Below are 24963 nucleotides of genomic sequence, written 5' to 3'. Positions count from 1 at the left end.
TACTAGCTGAACTCTCAACTTTTGCAATGATGTATTAAAAAAAGTGTGATAGTCAATTAAAAGCTACTAAATGGTTTTTTACTAATATATTCAATACAAAGTATAATCTAGGTTTTGGGACCCCTAGAGTTGACACCTGCTTTGCATGTTCTGAACTTAAAACTAGAATCAAAAATACAAAAGATCTCCAAGCCAGAGAAAAAAATTTTTTAAAATTAAACATCCATTGCCAAAGAGCTGATACTTATTTTGACAAGCTGAGAGAAGAAAGTGATGACCTTGTTACCCTCTCATTTGATTGTGAGAAGAACCAAGCCTTACCTAAACAATCAGATCAAGCTGCATATTATAGGAGGTAGCTCAATTTTTATAATTTTACAATTGTAAAATAGAGCTCTCATTATACACTTAACAAAGAAAATATTGGTACTCACTATTGGATAGAGGGGGAGCAATCTAAGGGATCAAATGAAATTGCATCTGCTCTTTATTTTTCTCTGAATAATTTAAGCATATCTAGCAACATAAAAAGAGTCAGATTGTGCTGTGATGGATGCCCAGGGCAAAATAAGAATACAGTAATGATTGGTATGATCAGTTATTGGCTCCACAATAAAGTTCATCCTCATATTCAAATAGTGGAACTAGATTTCCAAGTGACAGGTCACTCCTTTATCCCACTAGATAGGGTGTTTGGCACCATTGAAAAGGTCATCAATAAAAGGAGATTATTGTTAGCCCCAAAGAGTGTGTGGAGGTCATTGAAAAACATTCTGCAGTTTTCCTCTTAGGAGAAGATTATGAAACTTTTGATTGGAAAAGTTATTTGAAAACAATTCTAAGAAATAACGTTTCTTGGCATTTCAAAATAGCTAGTTGTAAATTATTGAGGTGAGAGGTAAACCTTTTTATACAGTAGAAGTTAATGCTTTTAAGTTATTGACCAAGAAAGGTAAAAATTTTAATTCAATTAATTTACCAATCATTCATTCACAAATTAAAATCAACCCAAAGAAAACAAAGGATGTAGAAAAGTTATTGAATTCTCATTATGGTGTTGATTGGAGACAAGATCAAAATCTTGAGTTTTAAAATAAAATCATATCTAATGAGGAAATAGATAGCATTGACTCTGATCAGGACAGTGAATCAAAAGAAAATAATGAGCTGTGCTGTGGTGAAAAAGTTTCATCTGATGTTGATGATGTTAGGATTTAGTAATTTAAATTTTGTGAATTTGAAACTATTTTATTGTAAAGAATTTTTTATTATGACATTAACTTGCCTTTTTAATGTGTTTTTTAAGGTGCATAAAAAAAAAAGAAAGCTATATAATTTTTGCCTTGCTAGTTATTATATAAGTAAATTTAATCTTTTAGATGTTGTTCACAAATGTATTTGTGGCCTATACATGTTTAGCAGAAATTTTATGTACACCATAAATTTATTTAATAACACCTGGCCGCTGAATGTGCCATATATTATATTGAAACTTTATAATGAAACATATTACAAGAACCATAATAAATTTCTCATTAAAATTTTTTTCAGTGTTTTGTTTCTTCTACAATAAAACCCAGGTAGCTAAAACTTATATGACATGTGATGCAGGTATTTCTTCAATTTTTATGGCCACAACAATTAGTTACTTTATTGCATTTTAATAGAAATTTAATGCATGGCAAAAATTATTTCGAAATATATTTAACTTTTTGAAAACATCAGCGGGCTATCCTGCTAAAAAAGGGGGGAGAGAGTTTTCTAAAATTGTCTATAGATGGTGTAACGGGTGATGCGGAAGTTATCGGACAAAATAAAAACGTCAGTAACTTATTTTAAAAAACAAACTACTATTATATTTTTTTTAAATAAAGCATTTTTTAAATAAAGCATTTTTTAAATAAAGCATTTTTTAAATAAAGCATTTTTTAAATAAAGCATTTATCTTTTAATAAAAATATATTATTTTTTATATGAAAAAACACCACCATCTGATCTCAATTTTGCTCTGACGCCTTTCATATGCGACTGTAAAAAGTTTAAATCAATTTTTTTGTAGTTTTAGTTTAATGCGATCAATCAAAACTTGCTCTGTTGAAGCTTGCCAATTTCCCTCGTAAACCTTCTGTGCCAAATGTCCCCAAAAATTTTCAATTGGTCGTGCTAGAGGCACATCTGGGGGATTAGATTTTTTATCAACGTAATAGACATTTTGGTCCATCCAATTTAGAGAATCTTTAGAATAATGAGAACTTGCTAAATCTGGCCGAAATAAATAGTTAAAGTCTCCATGATACTTGTGAATAAATGGAAGAAGTCGTTTTTCTAAACATTCATTAATATAGATTTATGAATTGATCGCTACAGTCTTGGAAGTGCGAAACAATGGCTTGGACATACCACGGTCAGATATGGCTATCCACATTAATCATTTTTTTGGAAATTTCTCTTTTCCTATAAATCGAACACTTTCTGGGCATGTCTTTTTGTTGTTTGTGTAGTATCCAGAATTTCCAGGCATAAACTAAATGTCCCCTGCAAAACAAAAGTATTTTTTGTCATGGATGACAAGAAGCGATTTTGTGTTATAGAGTTGGTTAACTAGTTTCCTGCTTCTTTTCTTTGCCTTTATTTGTTGTTCTATAGTGTATTTTGGAGTCTTTTCACGTTTTCTATATCTAATATTCATTTTTTTTTAAGTGACGACCAATTGTCGATTGATTTACATTGAATTTAATACCTATTTTTCTCTGACTGACCCCTTTTCGATTGTTGACAAGTCTCGTTAATTCGGCTTTCTTTTCTCTAGTCCACGATGTCGGACAACCAGGGTGCCTTCTATCAGAAAACGATTGAACAGTTTCAAGTCTTTTTAGGTTATCATATATTGTACTTCAAGCAAATCCTTCCTTTTCAAAATGATTTACGATTTTATTTTTAATATTAGGTTTATTTCGCTTTCGAAAAGATTCTCTTTCAGCTGCATTTAACCTCATTTTAAATAATTGTGTTTCAAATAATAAAGTTTATATTTTATAGAACGTTTATGCCTACACATAAAACCACAAAAACTAATTATTATGCTCAAATAATGAAATTAGGATTTGTCCGATAACTTCCGCATCACCCGTTAAATATACTGAAAAGCGTGTGAAATTACGGTGGACTTTAAATAACCATGGGTTCCAACGAAATTAATCACAAAACAATTACAATTTTGTTAAAATGTGCAGTGGCTGGATCAAAACCGGCTCTTTTTTGAAAAAAATCCCCTTTAATTAAATATTTCTATTCCATGATAATCACAATTACTGATACTCACATAGAAAACCATTCATTAGTGACTAAACATGAGGTGTATATGTTTATTTTTATTTTTTTATTTGCACAAAAAAGAAGGTGCATCCTGTAAAACTTGCTTTAGTGCAAAGGGCCGGTTTTGAAGCTGAAGGTCTCATATATATAAAACATATATGTTTAAGCGTGTAAACGAAATAAATGTGAAAACTATAAGTTTCAGTAGAAAAACAACTAAAAAAAAGTACTCCTTAATTTTTATTTTGAACTAAGTAATAATTTTAATAAAATAATATAAGAAGATCAAACATTTAAAAAAAAAATTAATTATTCCTGTGGGAATCTAATAAAATTTCGAGCTTTTACTTTAATGGTACCCATGAGCTTGCGCACAGAATAAAAATCAAAACTATTGGATGCTTTTTTAAATGATATTTTAATATCTTTAATGTTTCTGCAAAGCTTTTTTTTTTTTTTCATTTTTCTTTTAATAATAGTCCAGTACTTTTCAATAACTCTCAATTTTTGGCAGTTTGGAGGATTTTCTGTTTTAGGCACAAATTTCACATTATTCTTTTTATACCATTCCATAGCTAGTTTACAATAATGAATTGAAGCTAAATCAGGCCAGAACACAGGCCTGTTTTGTGTGATTTAATGAGAGGTAAAAGGCGTTTTTGTAAACATTCTTTAGCATATATTTGACCAGAAAGTGTGGACTGAGAAATATAAGGTGCTGATTTTTTGCCACAACTGCAAATAGCTTGCCAAATCAAAGCTTTTTTAGCAAACTTGTCATGTTTTGTGTATTTAAATTTCTTATCTGCTTTTCCTCTATATTTTGCAATATAATAAACAGCACCAGGAATTTGCTAATGATCGTACTTGATATAAGTTTCATTGTCTTCAATAATACAGAAATTTTTAGAAATAAAATTGTCATACAACTTTCTGCTGCGGGTTCTTGCACTTTTTTTGTTGAGTTTCAGAACGGTTGGGCACTTTAGTGCTTTGAAGGAATGAAAACCATGTTTATTTCTAACTTTTGCAACAAAACTATGAGAAAATCCATATATATTTTTGCGCGTTCCCTTAGTGAAAGGCTCGGGTTATTCTTAAAACTGTTAACCATTTTTCTAACTAGTTTTATATCTTTAAAACCTTCCTTTCTTCCACCACCAGATTTGTGTTTGATCAGTTTTGTTTGAGAAAAACGTTGAATAATACGACTAACGGTGTATGGATGTATTTGCCACGATTTTGCTATCGAATTGTAGCTACTATTAGGATTTTGTATATATTTGTGCATAATTTTTTCTCTTACGTCTTCTTCTTTCGTAATTTTTAAAACTAATTTTAAGTTAAATCCAAAAACTAACGTAATTTTTTTAAAACCACAACACGTTGTAAACAAAATACTAAACAATTTAAAAGATTTTAATAAAACCACTGAAAAAAAAATGACGTGCTTATTCCTTCACATTTATTTCGTGTACACGCTTTATATATATATATATATATATATATATATATATATATATATATATATATATATATATATATATATATATATATATATATATATATATATATATATATATATATATATATATATATATATATATATATATATATATATTTATATATATATATATATATATATATATATATATATATATATATATATATATATATATATATATATATAAAGAAGTAAAAAATTAGAAGTTTCATTGGCCTCCAATTCTTCAGATGACGAAGGTTATTTTCATGATGAAAATGTTTTGGCTGACTCACGATGGAGAAAGAGAACTGGCTTTACAAGACCTCTTTTGTCAGAAAAGCTACCAATTAGTGTGGAAGACAAGTATCCTAAACTGACTACAAAGTCCTGCTACGAAATATGGAAACTCTTTTTTACTAATGATAAATGTAAACATAATTTAGAACAGACAAAATTGTATGCGCAAAAAGATAAGAATGACGCCACTTTTGATACTTCTGTCAGTGACAGAGGCATCAAAATTTTTCTGGATACCATTTTGTGACATCGGAAAGGAACTATGGGAGCAATCAATCAGGCCTAAATATTCCATTTGTTTCAAATACTACGAGTAGTGATAAATTTTTGAAAATAAAAAAATACTTTCATGTTGCTGATAATTATAATTTGAAAACAGGAAATAAAGTTGCTAAAGTGTCACTTTTGTATGAAATCTTAAATGAACAGCTAAGTAAATGGGGAATATTTCATGAAAAACTAAGCATAGATAAGTAAATGGTGCCCTACTTTGATAAACACAGTGTTAAAACGTACATAAAAGGAAAACCAATACATTTTGGGTACAAGCTTTGGGCTTTATGTGGAAACGATGGATATCCATATAAACTACAGATTTATACTCAAAAAGATTCTACTAGAAGATCTGAGATACCTATAGGTCAACAAGTTATTCAAGATATGCTAGAAGTAGTGAAGCAAAAATCTAGTCCAAAATTACACGAAATATATTTTGAAAATTTTTTCGCAAGTGAAAAGTTGGTGAAATTATTTTCAGAGGAGAGTTTTATTGCTACAGGAACTATCCGTGATAATAGAACTGATGGTACCCCAAAAGATAATATAATAAAAATTAATAAAAAATAATTGTATCTAAAAAATAACTTAAAAGGCAAAGTAGAGGTACTTATAACTATCGTTGCAATGGTGAAGTCAAATGGCACGACAATAGTATTAACAATGAACATTGCAAGCAACTATTTTACACAAGAACCAGTGCACAAGGTGAAAAGACAAGTTAGAACTAAAGGAAATACTGAAGTAAATCAGCCCAATCTAATAAATCTTTACAAAAAGAGAATGGGTGGAGTTGATTCGATGGATAGTCTTTTGGGATCCTACATCTGCCTATAATCTGAGCCAAAAAATGGTGGTGGCCATTTATGACTAATATGTTAAACTTATCTCTGGTTGCAGCTTGGAGATTTTTTCTCGCTCTACATCCTTATCATAGGATGTAGAGCGAGAAAAACAAAATTACTCACTTAGATTTCAGACGGGAAAATACAATAGTCCTAATGAAATTAACTCAAACATTGCGGGCAAAAGGTGGAAAACATGCAGATTTACCAGCTGATGTTTAATTTGATGGCCAGGGTCATGAGCCAACTGAGTGTACTCAAGAAAGAAGTGTCATATGTCATAATAATAGAATATCGATGTCTGGAAAATGTAATCTTAGGCTTCATTACAGTAGAGGAACTCAATGTTTCAAAAATTATCACAATGTTTCAAAAATTTTCATAATGTTTTAAAAATCAGATAATTTAATTTTTTTTTTACCGTTTGTTTATCAGTACAAACAGTGCTTATTGTTTCCAAATGTAATCGTTTTTAGTTTTGTTGCTTGTTTATCAGTATATACAGTAACTACAGCTTATATAAGCAATAATTTTTAGTTTTGTTGTTTGTTTAATAGTGCAATAAATACAGTAACTATATTGTTTATAAAAAAAAAGTATTGACTTAGTGATTCAATAAATTAAAAGGTTATTATTTTTGTATTTGAAATAGAATTAAATAAAATAATTTCAATTGCATTTAATGTAACATATTCATGAATCATTTTAAAAAAAAATTGTTCTATTTTTACCTTTGTTAAGTACGGTCTTTATTTAATAAGCAAGGTTAGATCATTACTTCCCAAAAATCAGAAAAATCATACAAATCTTATTTGTCAACAACCTTATGTTCTCATATGGGAACACTACTATATTTTAAATGCATTAATTTTTTTTTCAACACTAGGAATTAGTTATTTAGGTCATGAATAGTCAGTGTTCCAAATATATTAAAAAGATATGAACTTTTTCTGGGATCAGGCAGTATAAGCGTAGACATGTTCTTCCTAACAAGAAAGTTTTACGATATTATAAATTAGATTTACTTAACACTGTTGCATATTTGTGCTTAAGAAACTACTCAGCACAGATTTTGAAAACGCAATAGATGATTTTTTTTAACTTATTGTCTTAGATATCAAAGCAAATAGTACCAAACTGCACATCAAACCAAGCTGCACATATTTTTTAGTCAACCTTGTTGATACTGTTTTGGAGCACATATCTGATTGCAAAACCACAATTGATATTAATTGTTTTCACATTGAACCGTTCATGGATATGTGCTTTGCATTTTCTCCATTAAAATACTTTTCGCGGCCTAATTGGTAAGTTTGTGTTGTCTGTGTAATCTATATTTTATTTTTAGCCTTTTTTTATTTGGTTTTTCATCCGTTGCTCAATCTTTTTTTTTATCATCTTCAGTCAGAGGTTCCCTCTACAATTTTTACATTGTTTTTTTTTTAGATTTGTATATATGTTTATCAGAAGCTTAGATTTGTTGCATTAATGTTTTCATTGCAAATTCTAAACCATTTTTATTTGAAATGTTTGTTTTTGTTATAATATTCCACTGAAGTATTTGATATTGGTATAGAAGATGTATATAATAGAATACAGTCGATGGTGATTGCGATGTTAGCTATGATAATGGACCTTTAAATGTGTATATAATTTTCATTCTTGATTAGTCAGTATTGAATTTGTTGAAAGAAAATAACCCTGTCATTTATGTATATATATATATATATATATATATATATATATATATATATATATATATATATATATATATATATATATATATATATATATATATATATATATATATATATATATATATATATGTAGAAACATTTCTTCGTCATTTATAAACATTTTACAACGTTCTTGTTTTACAATTTTCATCAATAAAATTTAAATAAAAATTAATAACGACCGGAGCAAGTAGAAGATAGAAATCTTGTCATCAAGCCCCTATAGTTAGCGTAAAGTATTTTTTACAAATTTCTTATTGTGTAAATTTAAAAATACTCGTTATATAAAATAAGTTAATACAAAATTACAACAAGAATACGATAAATTGCAATAAAGTAGATAAACAGATACAGTAAGAAATATTACAAGATTATTACAAATATTACAAGATTTTTTTACTTAAAAATACAAAAATATGTTTGTTTCTGTTAATTCAAGTAAATACTGTTTAACTATATTTTTAAAACAATTTATTGAAGTTATACTTTTCATATTTTCATTAAGAACTATGTTTTACAGACGAGGTCCTCTACAAGAAATTGAGTAATCAGATGTTTTAAGAGTTGACTTAAGTAAATTAAAATTATGGATAGAGCACCTCGTTAAGTATTTATGGTTAATATTTAGAAATTGGTTATTAAAGGATTTTGGAAGCATGTCATGTTGATATTTAAACATGAATAAGAAGTTTTGAAACACGTTTAACTCATAGACATTAAGAGCTTTAATTTCCCGGAGTAACGGCTTGGAGTGGGCGTATTTATGCACATTACATATAATTCTACTTGCTTGTTTTTGTTTAATATATATATATTTCAATGCTGAAGGGCAAGTACTTACACGAGCAATATTACAATAGCTTATGTAGCTATGGATAAAAGAGTAATATAAATCTATTAACATTTTTTACTTAGTAGGTGTTTTGTTTTATGCATAATGCCTATAGTTTTAGAAACTTTGTTTTCAACTAGTGTAATATGGTTGTTCCAATTAAGATGTTTATCAAATATTATTCCTATGATTTTAAGTGATGGAATAATGTTTATGTTTATTATATTGTTATTACTACCCAGTGGGCACAGGACCTAAATAAGACGTCTTTTGAACGTTCAAAAGACGTCCAAAACGTTCAATAGACGTTTAAAAGACGTCTTTTTTACGTCCTGTGTCCACCGGGTATGTTTAATATATTGTTATTTCATATTAGCTGAGGAAGTTGCAGAGGCAAGTCATTGGATTTAGATTGGTGATGAAGTAAATTGTACTTAGTTTTACTGATATTCAAAGAGAGTTTGTTTGATTAAACCAATCATTAAGGTTTTCCAGCTCACGATTTAATGTAAAAAAAATTATTTTTATATTGGAATGGATATAAAAAAGATTCGTGTCATCAGCAAAAAGAATAAAATTAAGCATGTTTGAAGATAGGTAAATATCATTTACGTAAATCAGAAACAGTATGGGTCCAAGAATAGAGCCTTGAGGAACTCCAAAGCTTACTGTTTCTAACTTTGTACACGTTGAATCATAAGGTACTTCTTGTTTTCTATTTTTAAGGTAATATTGTAGCCATTTTAAGTTGCTATTTATTCCTCCATATGTTTCTAGTTTGTACAAGAGAATTTTATAATCAAGTGTCAAAAGCTTTTGACAAGTCGATAAACAAGCAGAGAGTATAACTTTTTTCAGCAAACCCGTCGAGACTTTGACTGGCTAAATCAGTTACTGCATGATGTGATGAATGCCCTTTTCGGAGACCAAACTGTTTGCTGAATAAGATATTATGTTTTTCAAGATAACTATACAGCGTGCTATACGTAATACATTCAAGCAACTTTGAAAAACAAGAAAAAATAGATATAGGTCTGTAGTTAGATCGTATATAATTGTCGCTATTTTTGTTTACAGGGACTACTCTTGCTATTTTTAATTGACAAGGAAAAATACCAGTTGTTATTGAAAGATTGAAGATATTCAAAAGAGGTGATTTAGTAACATCAAAAAAAGCTTTTAGAACATTAACATTATTATCGTCAAGCCCGGCACTTTTATTTATTTTAAGCGCATGAAAGGATGCCTGAAGTTCATTTAGAGACAGTTCCGACTCATCCATTAGATAGTGAGTTTTTTTTAAATAGGATTGGAATGTTTTATTTCCAGGAGTTATATCTGCAGCTAGTTTTTTCCCTATGTTTATAAAAAATTTGTTAAAGTTTTCACCTATTTCTTTCTTATCAATTATTTGTTTGTTCAAGTTTAGCTTTAATTTATTTGAAATAGTGGTGTTTTTTCGAAATTGTTTTTCCCTGTAACTTCTTTAATTACTTCCCATGTCTTTTTACTATTTCCTATTGAATGTTCTAAGAGGTTAGAATAATATTTTTTTTTGATTTGCTTTTTTATCTTTTCAAAACAATTTTTATACTTTTTGTATTTAATTGCTTAATTAGCATTATTGCACTCAATTCGAGAATTATTAACAGAAGTTGATTGGAATCTTTTAACTGAGTGCAATAATGCTTAATTAGCATTATTGCACTCAGTTAAAAGATTCCAATAAACTTCTGTTAATAATTCTAGAATTTTTTAATAGATTGATTGTTTATTTGTCTTACATATGTTGCAAAGAAATTTTTAGATTCAATAACTAAAGAGTAATTTATAAAAAAATTTGGAAAACGATTGTTGATATCAGTTTTTAATAATCCACTTTTGATTTGGCAAGTCATGGCAATATTAGTGATAATGTTATCAATAATTGAAGAAGTATTGCGTGTTACGCGCGTTGATTTGTTAATTACAGGTATTAAACTGTTCTGAAGTAGAGTACTTACAAATCGTTTAGCGTAGGAATCATTATTTATTTTTTGAATATCTATGTTAAAATCACCAATTAAGTAAATGTGTTTTTTAATAACTTTTGGCAATATATTTTTTTAAGTGTTTTTCAAATGCTTCAAAATTAGCATTAGGTGGTCTGGTCTTCAAAATTACCATTAGGTGGTCTGTAAAGAGAAGTTGTAAAAATATTTTTGGTTTTCTGATTAAGAATTTCAATTGTTAACGACTCACAATTAGCGTCATTGACACTGAAGTTTAGTAATTTTCTAAAAGTATAAGAATTAAGAATAAAAATACATACGCCCCCGCCAATACCGTTTTTCGTGGGATGTTGTATTAAATTATAATCTGGTAAAAAAAAATTAGAATTTAACTCATCGCAATTTTTCCACCAAGTTTATGTTGGACAGATTACACTAAAATTGTATTTTAAGTTTTTTAAAATTATTTTTAGGGATTCAAAAATTTTTACTCATACTCCTAATAATTTAAAAATGAAAAATTTTATAATGAAGAGTTTAAATAACTTGAGGCATCACTTATATTAAAATATTCTCTAGTAGATATATCAAAAACATTCAAAATATTATTTTCCGACATTAAAAAAAAATGTATATATATGCATGCCTTTAAATATTCATTTAAAATATTCATAACTTTTTAATTTTGGTTTGATTTATTACTACTAAATATAAGTAAAGAGTTTTTTGAAGTGATAATTTTGTCATACCTAAGATAAACATTTTCACCATTGGATCGCCTTTTCTTCACTTCCACCGATAACTTTTTTCTTATATCCACAGTTTCACGGAAAAGTCTTCGTTCACATACACGTTAGTTCCTTTAAGCTTTTGTGATTCTTTCAGAATTTTTATCTTATCTTTATACCTCTGCAAATTAATAACAATTGTTCTGGAGCGTCCATTTTTTTTTAACTCTACATCTATTCCAGTTAATCCTAATTCATTTGCAAAAAGCGATTGAGTTTTTTCTTCTGTTTCATTCCAGCTTTCTTTTTTAGTTTCCAAGAACCCATCAATTCTCAGATTTTTTCCTCTGGATCTATCTTCAGATATTCTTTGTTTTTCTTTAATATTTTCACTAAGTGATGTTTCTTTTCTTGATTTTTCGTTTTCTCGTTCGTTGACACTGGCAATTTTTTTATCAAACAGCTCCTTGTGGAAATTCAAGCTCAACTTAACATCTTCTACATCATTAACTAATAACTTTATTTGGTTAGAATTATCATTAACTTTTTGTTCAACTTTTTCTAGTCTTTTATTGAATACCTCGGTGTTTGCACTTAAAATGTCGATAACAATTTGTTCTTGCTGTTGCAATATAATTGCCATCTCATTTTTATATTCTAAAAACATTTCTTTAAGCATTTTTTGAATTTCAACAGTTATGATTGCCATATTTATCAAACTTTCCTGTTGTTATTTATTTTTCTTTTTTTTTTTGTAAATAAATATATGTTATTATATAAGTTTATTTAAAGAATAAACTTTTTTCAGCCGTAAAAAAAATGCACATCCGCTTATTTCTGTGCCCATTGCGCATTCGAAAGCACTGACTGCGTATTCTGACTTCTGGTAAAGCACTTGCCACTTTCATATAAAACTTTTAATAAACTTGAAAAATTAGCTTTATTAATGTTTTTGAACTCTGATAATTCATAAAATGATTTTAATTTTTTTAGTTTTATTTTAGGGATTTAATTAGTAAGTTTACACCTCCTTCCTTATCGATGACGCAAAATATGTTCCTGAGTTCGCTTTGAACCCAAGATTTCTTGCTTCGAGTAAGAGAAAGCGCTCTAACCACTGCGCCACGGCTCCTATTTTTAACACGTTTTTTCGTGTATGTTTTACATGATAATATATTTCAACATCTAGTGGTTGCAAAATATGACTTCAATGAACTAATTAACTGACCAATCAGACATGTTTTTCTGTACATATTTCAATAACTTTCAATAACACCTGAGTGCTGTCTAATCTAAAACAAGAATGAGTTTTCCACCAATCGCTTTAACTGCTGGGATAAATAGCCATTACAACCACTCTTTAAGTTGCAATTTCTTCATCCATCTCAAATTTGATCTTGTATACGCTGTGCCGGTTGGACTATCTTTGCACCATAATTAATATAAGTATTTTTTAATTTATAAATAACAAAAGGCGCTAAGTAGAAGCCTGCGTTGGCGCAGCTATTTACAGTTTTGTTAATTATTTTTATTATTTTCTGTAAGTTTGAGAGAGCGCTTTGTACCTTTTTGGCATAAAATAAAAATTTTCCTTGGTCACCACTAAAACCACACTCGTAACAGTTACAAATGCGTGATCTTTTAGTCGATCAATAATTGTCAATTATATTCAAAGTAAGATGACTTTCTGCTTAATGTAATTTTATCTGTTTTCTATAATACTACATTATGCCTCCATTTCTCTTTAAAGTTAAATCACCACTGTAATAAAAATTTGTCATTTTTGAATCTTATATTGGCATGAATCAAAAGCAGCCCCAATTGCTAAAACATTGAATTAAATGAATCAACAACCCTTCAGTTTCAAGTAAGAAAGCTGTTAACCTTTCGCTTTCACGTTAACATGCCCTTTTGCTTTTATTTATGTCAATCAATTTTGTTTTTGGTACATTGAACTTGAACACATACTTTCTTAATATATTTCTTTACCGAAAACAAAAAAAATAATATGCGATCTTGCCTTCCAAAAAGAAAATTGATATCACCAAATGTGATAGATAAAACTTGATTTATGGGATAGTGTAGATGTGGGCCATGCAAGGCTATAATATTTATACCACTTAAGTATTATAATTACCACGTTTATAATACTTAAATGATACAAACATTGTAGCCAAAAATGGGTCATATGCGGTTACCACTTAAGCGGTATAAATACCATAGTCACAAACAGCCAACATTTACGATAGTCCATAAATTAAATTTCGATATCATTTAATGGCACATGAAGCCTACATCAAATCTTCTTATCGGTTGTTCTCGATGATGTTTCAAAGCATTTTAAAAATTTTCTTATCTGTTGTTGTTGTTTAGCATTTTGTTGAAAGTGATAATTTTTATTTTATAGTTTGAGATAAGATTAGTATTTTTATTCCATTCTTGTAATCATTTTTTCTAATAATGACATTTTTAGAAAAAATCATTTTTTCTAATAATGAAAGCATTAAAACTGAGCTCTAAGCCCCAGTTTGAACGCTTTCAGATGATTTTATAATAATTTTTCAGATAATTTTATAATAATTTTTTTAGTCTTTTTTGATCGGTAAAAAAAATTTATTTTTGTATATCGTTAAAGGTTGGTATAACTCCACAGGGAATTCAATAACGGTTGATATAATTTCCTTTGGAAATTATTAATGATTGATTCAAAAGTAATTCTGTTTGGGTAATTTGGACGAAGAAATTATCCTGTGAGCGCTCGTAAAAGCCGTAGCGTTTAAAGTATGAAGAGATACGAGAGAAAGCAAGGAGTATTTTAAGAACAGGTAAATTACTTAATTAAGTGTAATATTTAGTATAAGTCTAACTAGTATAAGCCTAATAAGTTTATTTATAACTCTTTTTAATAATAAAACGATAAAAATATTGCAAATTAAAATAAATTAACATGACTTTAATCGATACTTCTAAAGTTATTATGTTTTCTTTTTGTCTTATGTTAGAAATTAGTATCTATGTACTATTAGTATGCTACCTTATTGTTTTTTGTATTTATGTATTTATTTTTTTCAGCCGTGGGTAAAAGTGAACCATAGAATTATTTTATACGGGTACAGGGTCATGGAGAGGATAAAAATGTTCTGGTGCAACATTTTTGCATATATATATATATATATATATATATATATATATATATATATATATATATATATATATATATATATATATATATATATATATATATATATATATATATATATATATATATGTATATATATATCTATATGTATATGTATATATGTATGTATGCATGCCATACGCTTGTCTACGGGTCTTGCCTGTTATGCACAGGCAAGACCTGAGAAATTTGATCTAACTTGTTATATTAAAATTGTTATTAAATAGAACAATTTCATTAAAGTAAGGTTGCCTTGCGTGCTTTGCGAGCTTATTTCTTTGCAAAATTATGTATTACAGTATCAAAGTCTATATGCGTTGCAATGCCAGACTCAATACTTAGCCTAGCCAGGTTGTTAAGGCAATCCTAACTCAAGGTAGATCAGAAATAATTTTTAATAAGTTTCAGCTTGCTGAAGCTACTTTGCTGATGCTACTGACACTGAGGATTGGAAATATACTTTCTAGTTTGCACTCTGCCAAAGCATTTAACATTTACATTGCACCCAAGTGCTTTTAACCGAAATTAGCTTTGTGAATTATTGTTTTATTTTTCATTTCCTGCACAAAGTCTTCTGACATGAAACAGCTAGTTTTGAGAAAAACTAGCTGTTTCATGTATTAATTCCTCCTATGACATTTTTTGGTAGTTTCAAAGAATGCTGAAGGTTTCAGAAATCTGTTTTGCGGCGCTAAAACGAACTGTAAGTCCTCCAATAACATTATCCAATACTACATAAAAAACTTGCTTTCGGAATCAAGATTTTAAGAAAAATTCCCCTGCCTTACTCATATTACTCACATTTTTATCGTGGAATTGTTTTTTGCTATCATTCCCAAACAATTTTCTATTGATATCAAGACTTCATTCAACATTGCTTTCCAACTGTCACAAAAAGCTACTGATTATGAAAGTAAGCTTTCTATATTTGAACTTCTATATTTAAAGTCGCGTTACTTGTGTGAATGACTTTGTTGCAAATATCAATAGGAATTAATATTCTGAGCCACACAACTGACATTATAATGCAGGTAAAGGAATTGATGTAAAAAATTGCTCCTCGAATGTCTTTCTGGTTTTTGGAATAAGATTTAGCTAGAGCAAGTCTTCCAAAGCTAGCTTTACTCCTTGAAGGCGAATTACTAATGTTTTGATACTCTCTATTTGATCTGACCACCTGGTGCCAAATATGCCGAAAAAGGAAACAATCAATTTGCGTAGATAATATTTTCCATCTCTTCCGACTACAACTGAATAAAGTGTATATTGTTTGCATAGTTCCGAAGTAGGTTATGGTTTCTGAAATACATTCAGCAGCATTATTACCACATAAGTTAAGTGTGTGGCAGCCATAAGGAGAAAACGTAGTAGTAGAACATTAAATAGCAGGTTTATTATAGCTTGTGTTTCCTTGTATTTTCCTGACATATTTAGCGCATTCCCAAAATTTTGAGCCAAACAATCAGCAAGTGAAATAGCATTACCGTCTAAAGTTTTCGTAATTATTTGAGCAATTTCAGAACCATTTTTGTCACTATAATCACAAATTTCAAAAATAATTCCACAACTTTATATCGCAATTTATGGCAAACTAAGTAAAGTAAAATAAATGTTGTTTGCTCAACATGTGATGAATCTGTTAAAGAATCTAAAATTATTGCGTAGTACTTTGCAGAATGTCTTTCTTCCAATGCTGCTTAACAAGATCAGAACATTCTGCAATAAACTCATTTTAGGAATCATTTGAGAGGTAATGTACTTGCAATGTTTCTCCCTTTTTTGTGACTCAGCTACTTTAAGAATGTGTTCAGAACAAGGTCCCAGTTAGAAAGTAAATTTGAGTCACTAATGTTGCAAAGATCCCAGAAAAGCAAGGCTTCGTTCTTCTAAAAAAAGGTAACATCAATAATTCTTCTCAAAATTTGGTACCATTTTTCAGATTCCACTTTAATTGATGATTCAATAAAATTATCAATACCGTCTTGCATTGAAAAACGTTGTTCTAATTCACGCCATGCTAGATAGCATTCTCTATGCCTATTACTTTTTCATGATCTGGAATCTTGTTACCTAACTTCGGCCAATTAGAACTCGCTGCCCAGCCTTCAGCTATAGTTAATGCAGATTTAGAAGTAATACTTAGCTTGGAACAGACACTGTTCCAAAATAACCGGCGAGGAAAACAATATAAAGAAACCTTATGCTTTCTCCATACAAGCCAGTCTTGGGTGTGCTGTTCTTGTACGCAGAATATTAAAAACATCAAGTTGATAAATCTAAAAAAATTATAAAAAATTATTTTTCTATAATAAATTAAAAAAAAATCTTAATTTTTAATTATTATTTTATTATTTTTAATTTGTATCAACCACCACAGGTTTAAAAACATGGAAATCAACAAAGTAAGAAACTGTTAAAAAAAAAATCAATTCAAAAAGATTGAAAATGAAATAATTTAATATTGCGTATTAAATCGATAAATCATTATCAACATTATTTTTATATTTATTAAACAATAAAATTGAAAAATTGCAAACTTTTTTATGATTTTACAAAATTAGGTTCGGTGTCACTCGTTTAGTTAAAAACAAGTCATTGGAGTGACAATTTAACATAATAAAAAATTAAAGCAATTAACAAACAAACAACAAAAGGTTATAATATCGATTGTAACCGAAAATCAATAAAAAGAAGAACAACTAAAAAAAAACAAAAACTAAACAAAAGGTTATAATATCGATTGTAACCGAAAATCAATAAAAAGAAGAACTATTAAAAAAGAAAGAATAATAACTAAAAAAATATTTAAAATAAATAATATTTAAAATAAATAATATTTAAAATCTATGATTTTAAAGAAATATATAAAGAAAAAAAGTAAAAATTTATATTTACTTCATTCATATTACCTTCCTATATTTTATAAAGTTCTTTTTTAAATTTAATACAATTTAACTTTGCTTTAGCGAGTTAAATTGTATTAAATTTAATACATTTCTTTGCAAAGAAATGCAATACAGCTCTGAAAACCACATTGCAAGACAACAATCTAAATATCGATAAAGATATTACGTCTATAATAACTGATGGGGCAGTTGTGATGCAAAAAGTTGGACGGCTTTTACCATGTAATTAACAGTTGTGCTTCGCACATGCGATACATTTAGCTGTAATTGATGTTCTGTGTAATAATTCGAATACAACTGAATTGGTGGCTCACACATATACAGAAAATGTTAGTGTAGAAGATCAAGTCAGTGACTTCGATGAATCGGATGAGGAATACATGTTTATATTTATTATATATATATATATATATATATATATATATATATATATATATATATATATATATATATATATATATATATATATATATATATATATATATATATATATATATATCTATATACGTATACGTACATATATATATATATATAAATCATGTTAGTGATTTACATTTATAAATGTAAAAATTAGTAAATATACACCAAAAATTAGTATTTGTTTGTGTTATCATTCAAATACATAAATTAGGATTGTAGCATTAATATCTGCTTAGTTTATAAATTTGAAATTAAAGAAAGTCTCTAAAGTTAGGTAACTATGCGAAATGCACTGTTGCTATGGAATATAAGTATCCATTACAACTAAATAAACAATCTAATGGTACCATTAAATTCGTAGTATGAAATATACTCAACCTGGCAATTATGAGAAAAATAGGATTAATATTTTAAAAGTTACTACTTTTGTCCAGCTAATAATGATTTTGGCCTACTGTGGTGCAGTGTTGAAACTTTTGCAAAATATTTTTTATTATTTCAACTTCATTTTCTCCTAACTTTGCTTACGATTTATATTCTGTTATCGTGGTAAAATCAGATACTCGAGTAACATTTTTGTCAATTATTAAAGTAAACAATTGATGCTCTGTTAAGTAATATTCTTCAAGTGTCGCTATATTTAATTGGTTTTCATACTATAAGTTTTCTCTTTTGAAGATTTTACCGTGCTTATAATTGTTTATAATTAATTTAACTTTTTCATTTCAAATTCATGTTAGCATAAAAGTATTTACTCTATTTATATAAGTTTAAACAATCATGAAAATAAAAATAAGAAATTTGATGGTAAAAATAAACTGTTTTGTAATATTAGCCTGGTATCTGATTGTTTCCTAATTGTGAGATTTTCGCGTCACGGTAAGGAAGGAGGCGTGAACTTCCTGGCTAAATGCACTTCCGCGGTGCTCTGTGACAAGACCGCTAGGACTTCTTGGGCACCTAAAAAAAAAAAAAAAAAGATCGGAATTTCTCCGATGCGTTCAATTACCACAATTTATTTGCTGATGAAGAAATGACTTTATTAAGTGCTTTTATTTTAAAAGTTTTTATTCTTTAAATGTATGTATTTAAAACCGCAACAAAATCATCGAACTTTTAAAGTTTGACATTTTTTGAACAAAAAAAAATTTCATTTTGATAAAATTTTTATGGGGCCCTAGATCTATCGCTTAATATCTAAGACAATTAAAAATACTCGTAACATCCTAAAATAACTATATTTTTTTAGACAATAACTAATTAAACCGAACATGAAATATAAAAATAAAAAAAAATTAGGTGGACATAAAAGTTGAACATAAAATTTCATTTTGTAAAAAATTTTCAAAATTTTATGATAGTATCTTTTATGAAATCGTACAATAACTAATAAATGCTGGGACATATACTATAACTTATAGTGTTTACATTCCACTATAATTTATATTGTCCGAGCATTTAATAGTTATTGTAGGATTTTTTAAAAAATTTTTAGTGAATCTTGACAATTTAGCTTAATGAACTATTACCTAATATAATTATCCTAAAATATTTTTACAGCTGGATCTTTATAGTGTCCTTTTTGGTGTCCTACAGTTATTAAATAATTTTTTAATTCATGAAGCGTAAAATAATATTTTAAAAACATATTGCGAACATGTAATTGTTTTAAAAAAGTTAACAGTTTTCTTTTATAGTGTCTTTTATCGTGTGTTTTTCAGTGTACTTTCTTTGTGTCTTTGATATATTTTATAATCATATCAATATTTTTAACGGATAAGTCTTATCTAACTGGCGTAAAAACATGTAAAATGACTTTAAAGTACCTTTTTGGTGTCCTAGAGTTATAGTACAATCATGGTGATCAATATGGGCATAGGCGTGTCCATCCTTATTCGCAGATCGTGCACAACAGTGTTATATTCAGGGAGAGTATGTTCCTGCACCCCAATCACCCCCTAAACAAGATTAGATATCGGTTTAGAGATATGACCCCCAAATTTCCTAATAAGCTTTATCATTATTATCTAATAATGATTAAATCAGTTTTACTTTATTTTATTAGGAATAAAAAATAATATTCCATTAATAATAAAAAAATAAAAAATAATAATAAAAAAGGCTTTCTATATCTAAGAAAATCTTTTTTTCCCATCCATTTTTATAATTAAAGTTCTGTTCGGTAATTTTTTCACTTACAGCACTATTAAGTAGCGTATTATTGTATAGAGATCGCTAAAGCAATTTATAATGTAAGTTAGATCAAATTTCGCAGGTCATGTCTGTGCATGACAAGCAAGATCCGTAGACACGCCTATGAACATGGGAGTATTTTTAATGAATAAAGCTTGAAATGTTGCCCTTAAAACATGAATTTTGACCATGTATATCTATCTGAAAAAAAGTTGTTATTGACTTTTTTAGGGTGTTTTACAGTATGTTATTTTGGTGTCTGAGAGTTATGGTATGCCCTCAGGAGTTTTTTTAATGATTGAGCTTCAAAAATTAAGCTAAAAACATATATCATGACCATGTTTTATTTTCCCATACCGCATAAAGAGAATTTTCTTAAGTATAGCTAAATGTCCAAAAAAAGTGTAAAATAAACCACTGTGCACTGGGCAATAGCAAAAGTTATTTAATAGAAAGAATTACTTCAATTCCAAAAATAAACTTAATAGCGCCACCCGTAACTATTTGTTTTTCATAATTTAGTAATTAATTGTATAAAATAAAATTTTGTATGTAAAAATAAACCTGATTAATCTTTTCTCTTTTTTCAGTATTTCTGAAATTATTAAACTAAATTGCAATGCATAAAAATAAAAATACATCACTTGCAAAAGAGTTAATCAATTTAGAAAAAAAACTTGTTGATATGAGAAGTAATGGAGCTTTTGAAGGGCTAATTTTTTAAAATCTTTTGTTTAAAAAAATTATAAACAGATATAAAAACAAAATTCAAAGAATGTTGCGTTGCAAAAAAAAAAAAAAAAAACGCATGAAGGGATTATTGATCCAACAACACACTTTGCAATGCAAAATTAATTTTAATTTATCCTCCTCCGGCTAATTGCCGTATAGAGGCCACATATCCGGGCCAGCGAAAACAAGTTCAGCTCACTATAGAGCATCATCACCCGCTTCGCTAACCAAGAGTAAGTGAGTTTAGGAAGAACGAAGAAAGTTAAAGTGAAAGTTTGAAAAAGTTGATTTAAAAAGATAGCATAGAGAAAACGGACAGATAATTGCACTGGATGTTAGAATGTGCAACTTTAATGTTTTGAAGACACTCATTATAACCAAAATGCAAAATCTACTGAAAAGTTCCATTTTATGTACTTTTTCAATTAACATAAGGTTGAACTCAACATTTTGCGATAAACTACAAATTGTTGAGTTCAACCTTTAGAAGAAATCAGAAATAGAAAAGTAATAAATAATAACAATAATAAATAATAGAAAATATAAACACTTTATAATAAAACGCTATTAAACCTTCAGCACTGACATAATTTAAACAGTTTCTTTAGATCGGATAGGTAGGGGAGACTAGTTAGCTCGGTTTTTACTCTATGAGCTCTGAAGCTTTTTCAGAACATTTTTGTGAAAATAATAAAGTGTAGTCTCAAAGAGCATGAATTTGGGTAACTTATAAAATTTGGATTCATTTACAAAAAAAATTCTTGGGGCCTTCCCGGGCCCTCAAAAAAAAAAAAAATTGCGCCAACTTACCCCACCACGGGGTAAATTGGCGCAAACTATAAAAATGATCATCAATGTACTATTAAGTGCAAAACTAATAGAAATATTTTTACTATTAACTTTGGCAACAAATTTAAGCCATAAATTTAATATTACTTTTAGCTGGTACCAAATATTAGTACGTATAACAGCCAAAGCAGTAGCCCACTTTTTATCTGTGAAAAAAAAACCTAAAAAATTTTTTTTTTAATATTTTTGTAAGAATAAATTTTTTCAATATTGTTAAAAATTTTTTAAAAAAAAATTAATTTTCTAAAAATATATGTTTTTTTCCATAGCAAATGCTATGAGCCAACTTACCCCGTGAAATTTTTGCAAACTTACCCCGGAAGTTTTTTTTTTCAATAAACAGTCTATAGACCCTGAAAAAAGGCAGCTTTGAAAAAAAGTCTGACTGGATATAGTAAACCATTTGTGCCCGGAACTTTTACAAAAATTTTTTTTTATACCACTTTGTAAAGTAAAAAAGAAGTGATGTTCCAAACGTTTTCGTTTTTGTCCAAAAAACATATAAATCTTAATATCTCCCATGCACATGCGCGAATCCTAACGATACTATAGTGAATGATAAAATGATCAATTAGGAAGGTTCTGTGTAATTTTTGTCAATTTCTGATGAAAGGCTCTGAAGATAAACACAGTTCGTCAACCAATCCCTGCGGTTACCTTTATATTGTTGATAAACAGGTCGATTCGAAAAGCAATATCTTAAAATTACGAAACTTTAGGATTATGTAACGGCTATGGTAAAAATTATATAAACCCCTTGTTCAAGGGTTAGGAAAAACGCAACATGCTGTTGCCCTTTTCCTAATCCTTGTTGCCATTAATTCTACAATTAAAATAAACAATTTTAAATAAACACTATTAATTTAAAAAAAAGTACTAATTGTTAAAATCCACTCGGAAAAAACACTTAGATGCTCTTTAATGTTTAAATATAACCTAAAAAATCTATTTTTTCTAATATTAATACTAAGCTATGACTTTATTCAATATTAAATAGCTGCTTAACCGAATGAGTTGTCGTTTTAATATTTAAAGATTTTAGTGAGGTAAAACCAATGATATATATTACATAGATATCTAACTCGAGCCGCGGTTGTGAGGCAAATTTGAGAAAAAATGACTTTATTCAATATTAAATAGCTGCTTAACCGAATGAGTTGTCGTTTTAATATTTAAAGATTTTAGTGAGGTAAAACCAATGATATATATTACATAGATATCTAACTCGAGCCGCGGTTGTGAGGCAAATTTGTTTATCGGAAGCCATATTGAATACTGGCAAAAAACGCAAAAAAGATATCATAATATTTTTAAAAAACATCTAATTTTACTTTTTTTACTAAAGAAATGGTTATATCTTGCTCTACTATTGAAGAAAAAGGAGAACCTTTTTATCTCGAATTAAATAATGTAATTAAATTTGAGAATATTGAACCTGATGATATTAGCTTTGAGTTAGTTTTATCTAAACTTAAATCACTAAAAGACAATAAATCACCTGGAGCTGATAAACTTTGTTCAATAGTCCTCAAGAATTGTGCTACATCGTTTACTTTACCACTAACTCTTATATTTAGAGAATCACTTAAAACCAGTCAACTGCCAATCCAGTTCAAGTCAGGAGATGTAACACCTATATATAAAAAAGGTGACAAAACAGTGGCCAGCAATTATCGCCCTATTTCATTAACTTCTATTCCTTGCAAAATATTAGAATCTATTATAAGAGAAAGAATTGAAAAACATCTCGACGAAAACAATTTACTAACAATCTAACAGCATGGTTTTGTAAAAGGAAAGTCTTGTACCATAAATTTGTTAGAGACTCTTGACTTTATTTCTTCGTGCAACAGCGATGGTATACCTGTTGATGTAGTAATGCTAGACTTTGCTAAAGCTTTCGAAAGTGTTCCTCACAAGAGACTCTTTGCTAAATTAAATGCATATGGTATTAATGGCTTAGTTCTAAAATGGATGGAATCTTTTCTAAATAATAGAAGACAAAGAATAGTTCTAGGTGAAGTTGTTTCTGAGTGGGTTGAAATTTTTAGTGGCGTGCCACAAGGCTCTGTCATTGGACCCTTAATGTTTATTATATACATTAATGATCTGCCAAGTAAATTAATGAATAAATGCAAATTGTTTGCTGATGACACTAAGATTTTGTCCAAGGTAATTTCTGATTAAGACCTTGAGTCTACAGAGGGATTTAAATACATCATTTAAATGGACAGAAGACTGGCTTTTAAAGTTTAATGTTGATAAATGTGTAGTAATGCACTATGGAGTAAACAACAAAAAGAATCCTCTATATATTAATGGCACAAAACTACCAGAATCAAACAGCGTAAAAGATCTAGGTGTAATATTTTCTAAAAATCTCAAGTGGAAAGATCAAGTTATATCTGTAACAAATAATGCCAATAGAATATTAGGTCGAATTAAAAAATCGTTTGCAAGATTGGACTGTCATTTACTTAAATCACTATACATAACCTTTATTCGTCCATTTCTAGAGTTCTCAGTACCAGTATGGTCCCCGTACCAAAAAGGTGATTGTAAAGTAATTGAACAAGTTCAGCGTCGAGCCACCAAACTGATTAAATCAATTAGGTTTTTCACTTATGAAGACCGATTAAAAGTTTTGAAATTGACAACTCTAACTAAACGAAGAGAAAGAGGTGATATGATTCAACTATTTAAAATAATGAACAACATTAATAAAACAGAACATAACATACAAACTGTTCAAAATCATATTAGAGGTCATTGTTTCAAGTATAATAGGGAAACAACAAAAAATCTGCAAAGGCATAATTTCTTTTACAATAGATCGGCAAACTTATGGAACTCATTGCCTTTGGAGCTAGTCAAATCATCGTCTGTAAACTCCTTTAAAGCAGGATTCGACTGTTGGACGAACAACAATCGATTGAAGCGGCTGTCACAGTGTGCTTAAAAGCATTCTCACAGGCCAATCCAGTTACAGCAATAAATACTAACTAACTAACTAAATTATGTTAGTGTATTTTACAAATAGAGTGCTCAATGTTCTTAAAGAACAGAGCAATAATAAATTAGTAAAAAACACTTATCTAACTTTTTCTTCTACTTGAAGTTTCACCATTGCTTGATCATCAGGAAGAAAACTCTTCCTGATGATCCAGTAATGGTGAAAC

General features: G+C 28.5%; 1 protein-coding gene across 1 annotated transcript; it reads left to right on the top strand.

Moving 5' to 3' along the window:
* Window positions 1–5575: 5575 nt before the first annotated feature.
* On the top strand, window positions 5576–5944 carry LOC136091998 (piggyBac transposable element-derived protein 3-like). The gene has a single exon (XM_065819717.1). It carries the CDS (start codon window positions 5576–5578, stop codon window positions 5942–5944), a length of 369 nt encoding a protein of 122 aa, XP_065675789.1.
* Window positions 5945–24963: the final 19019 nt, after the last annotated feature.

The sequence above is a fragment of the Hydra vulgaris genome, chromosome 15, assembly GCF_038396675.1.
Source record: "Hydra vulgaris chromosome 15, alternate assembly HydraT2T_AEP".
Classification (NCBI taxonomy): Eukaryota; Metazoa; Cnidaria; class Hydrozoa; order Anthoathecata; family Hydridae; genus Hydra; species Hydra vulgaris.
Note: the sequence above shows the minus strand (reverse complement) of the source record. Positions and strands in the feature narration are given on the sequence as shown.

Bases quoted from the DNA above. Each gene is read 5' to 3' on its own strand.
- LOC136091998 (XM_065819717.1), top strand. From the start codon at position 5,576: ATGGTGCCCTACTTTGATAAACACAGTGTTAAAACGTACATAAAAGGA.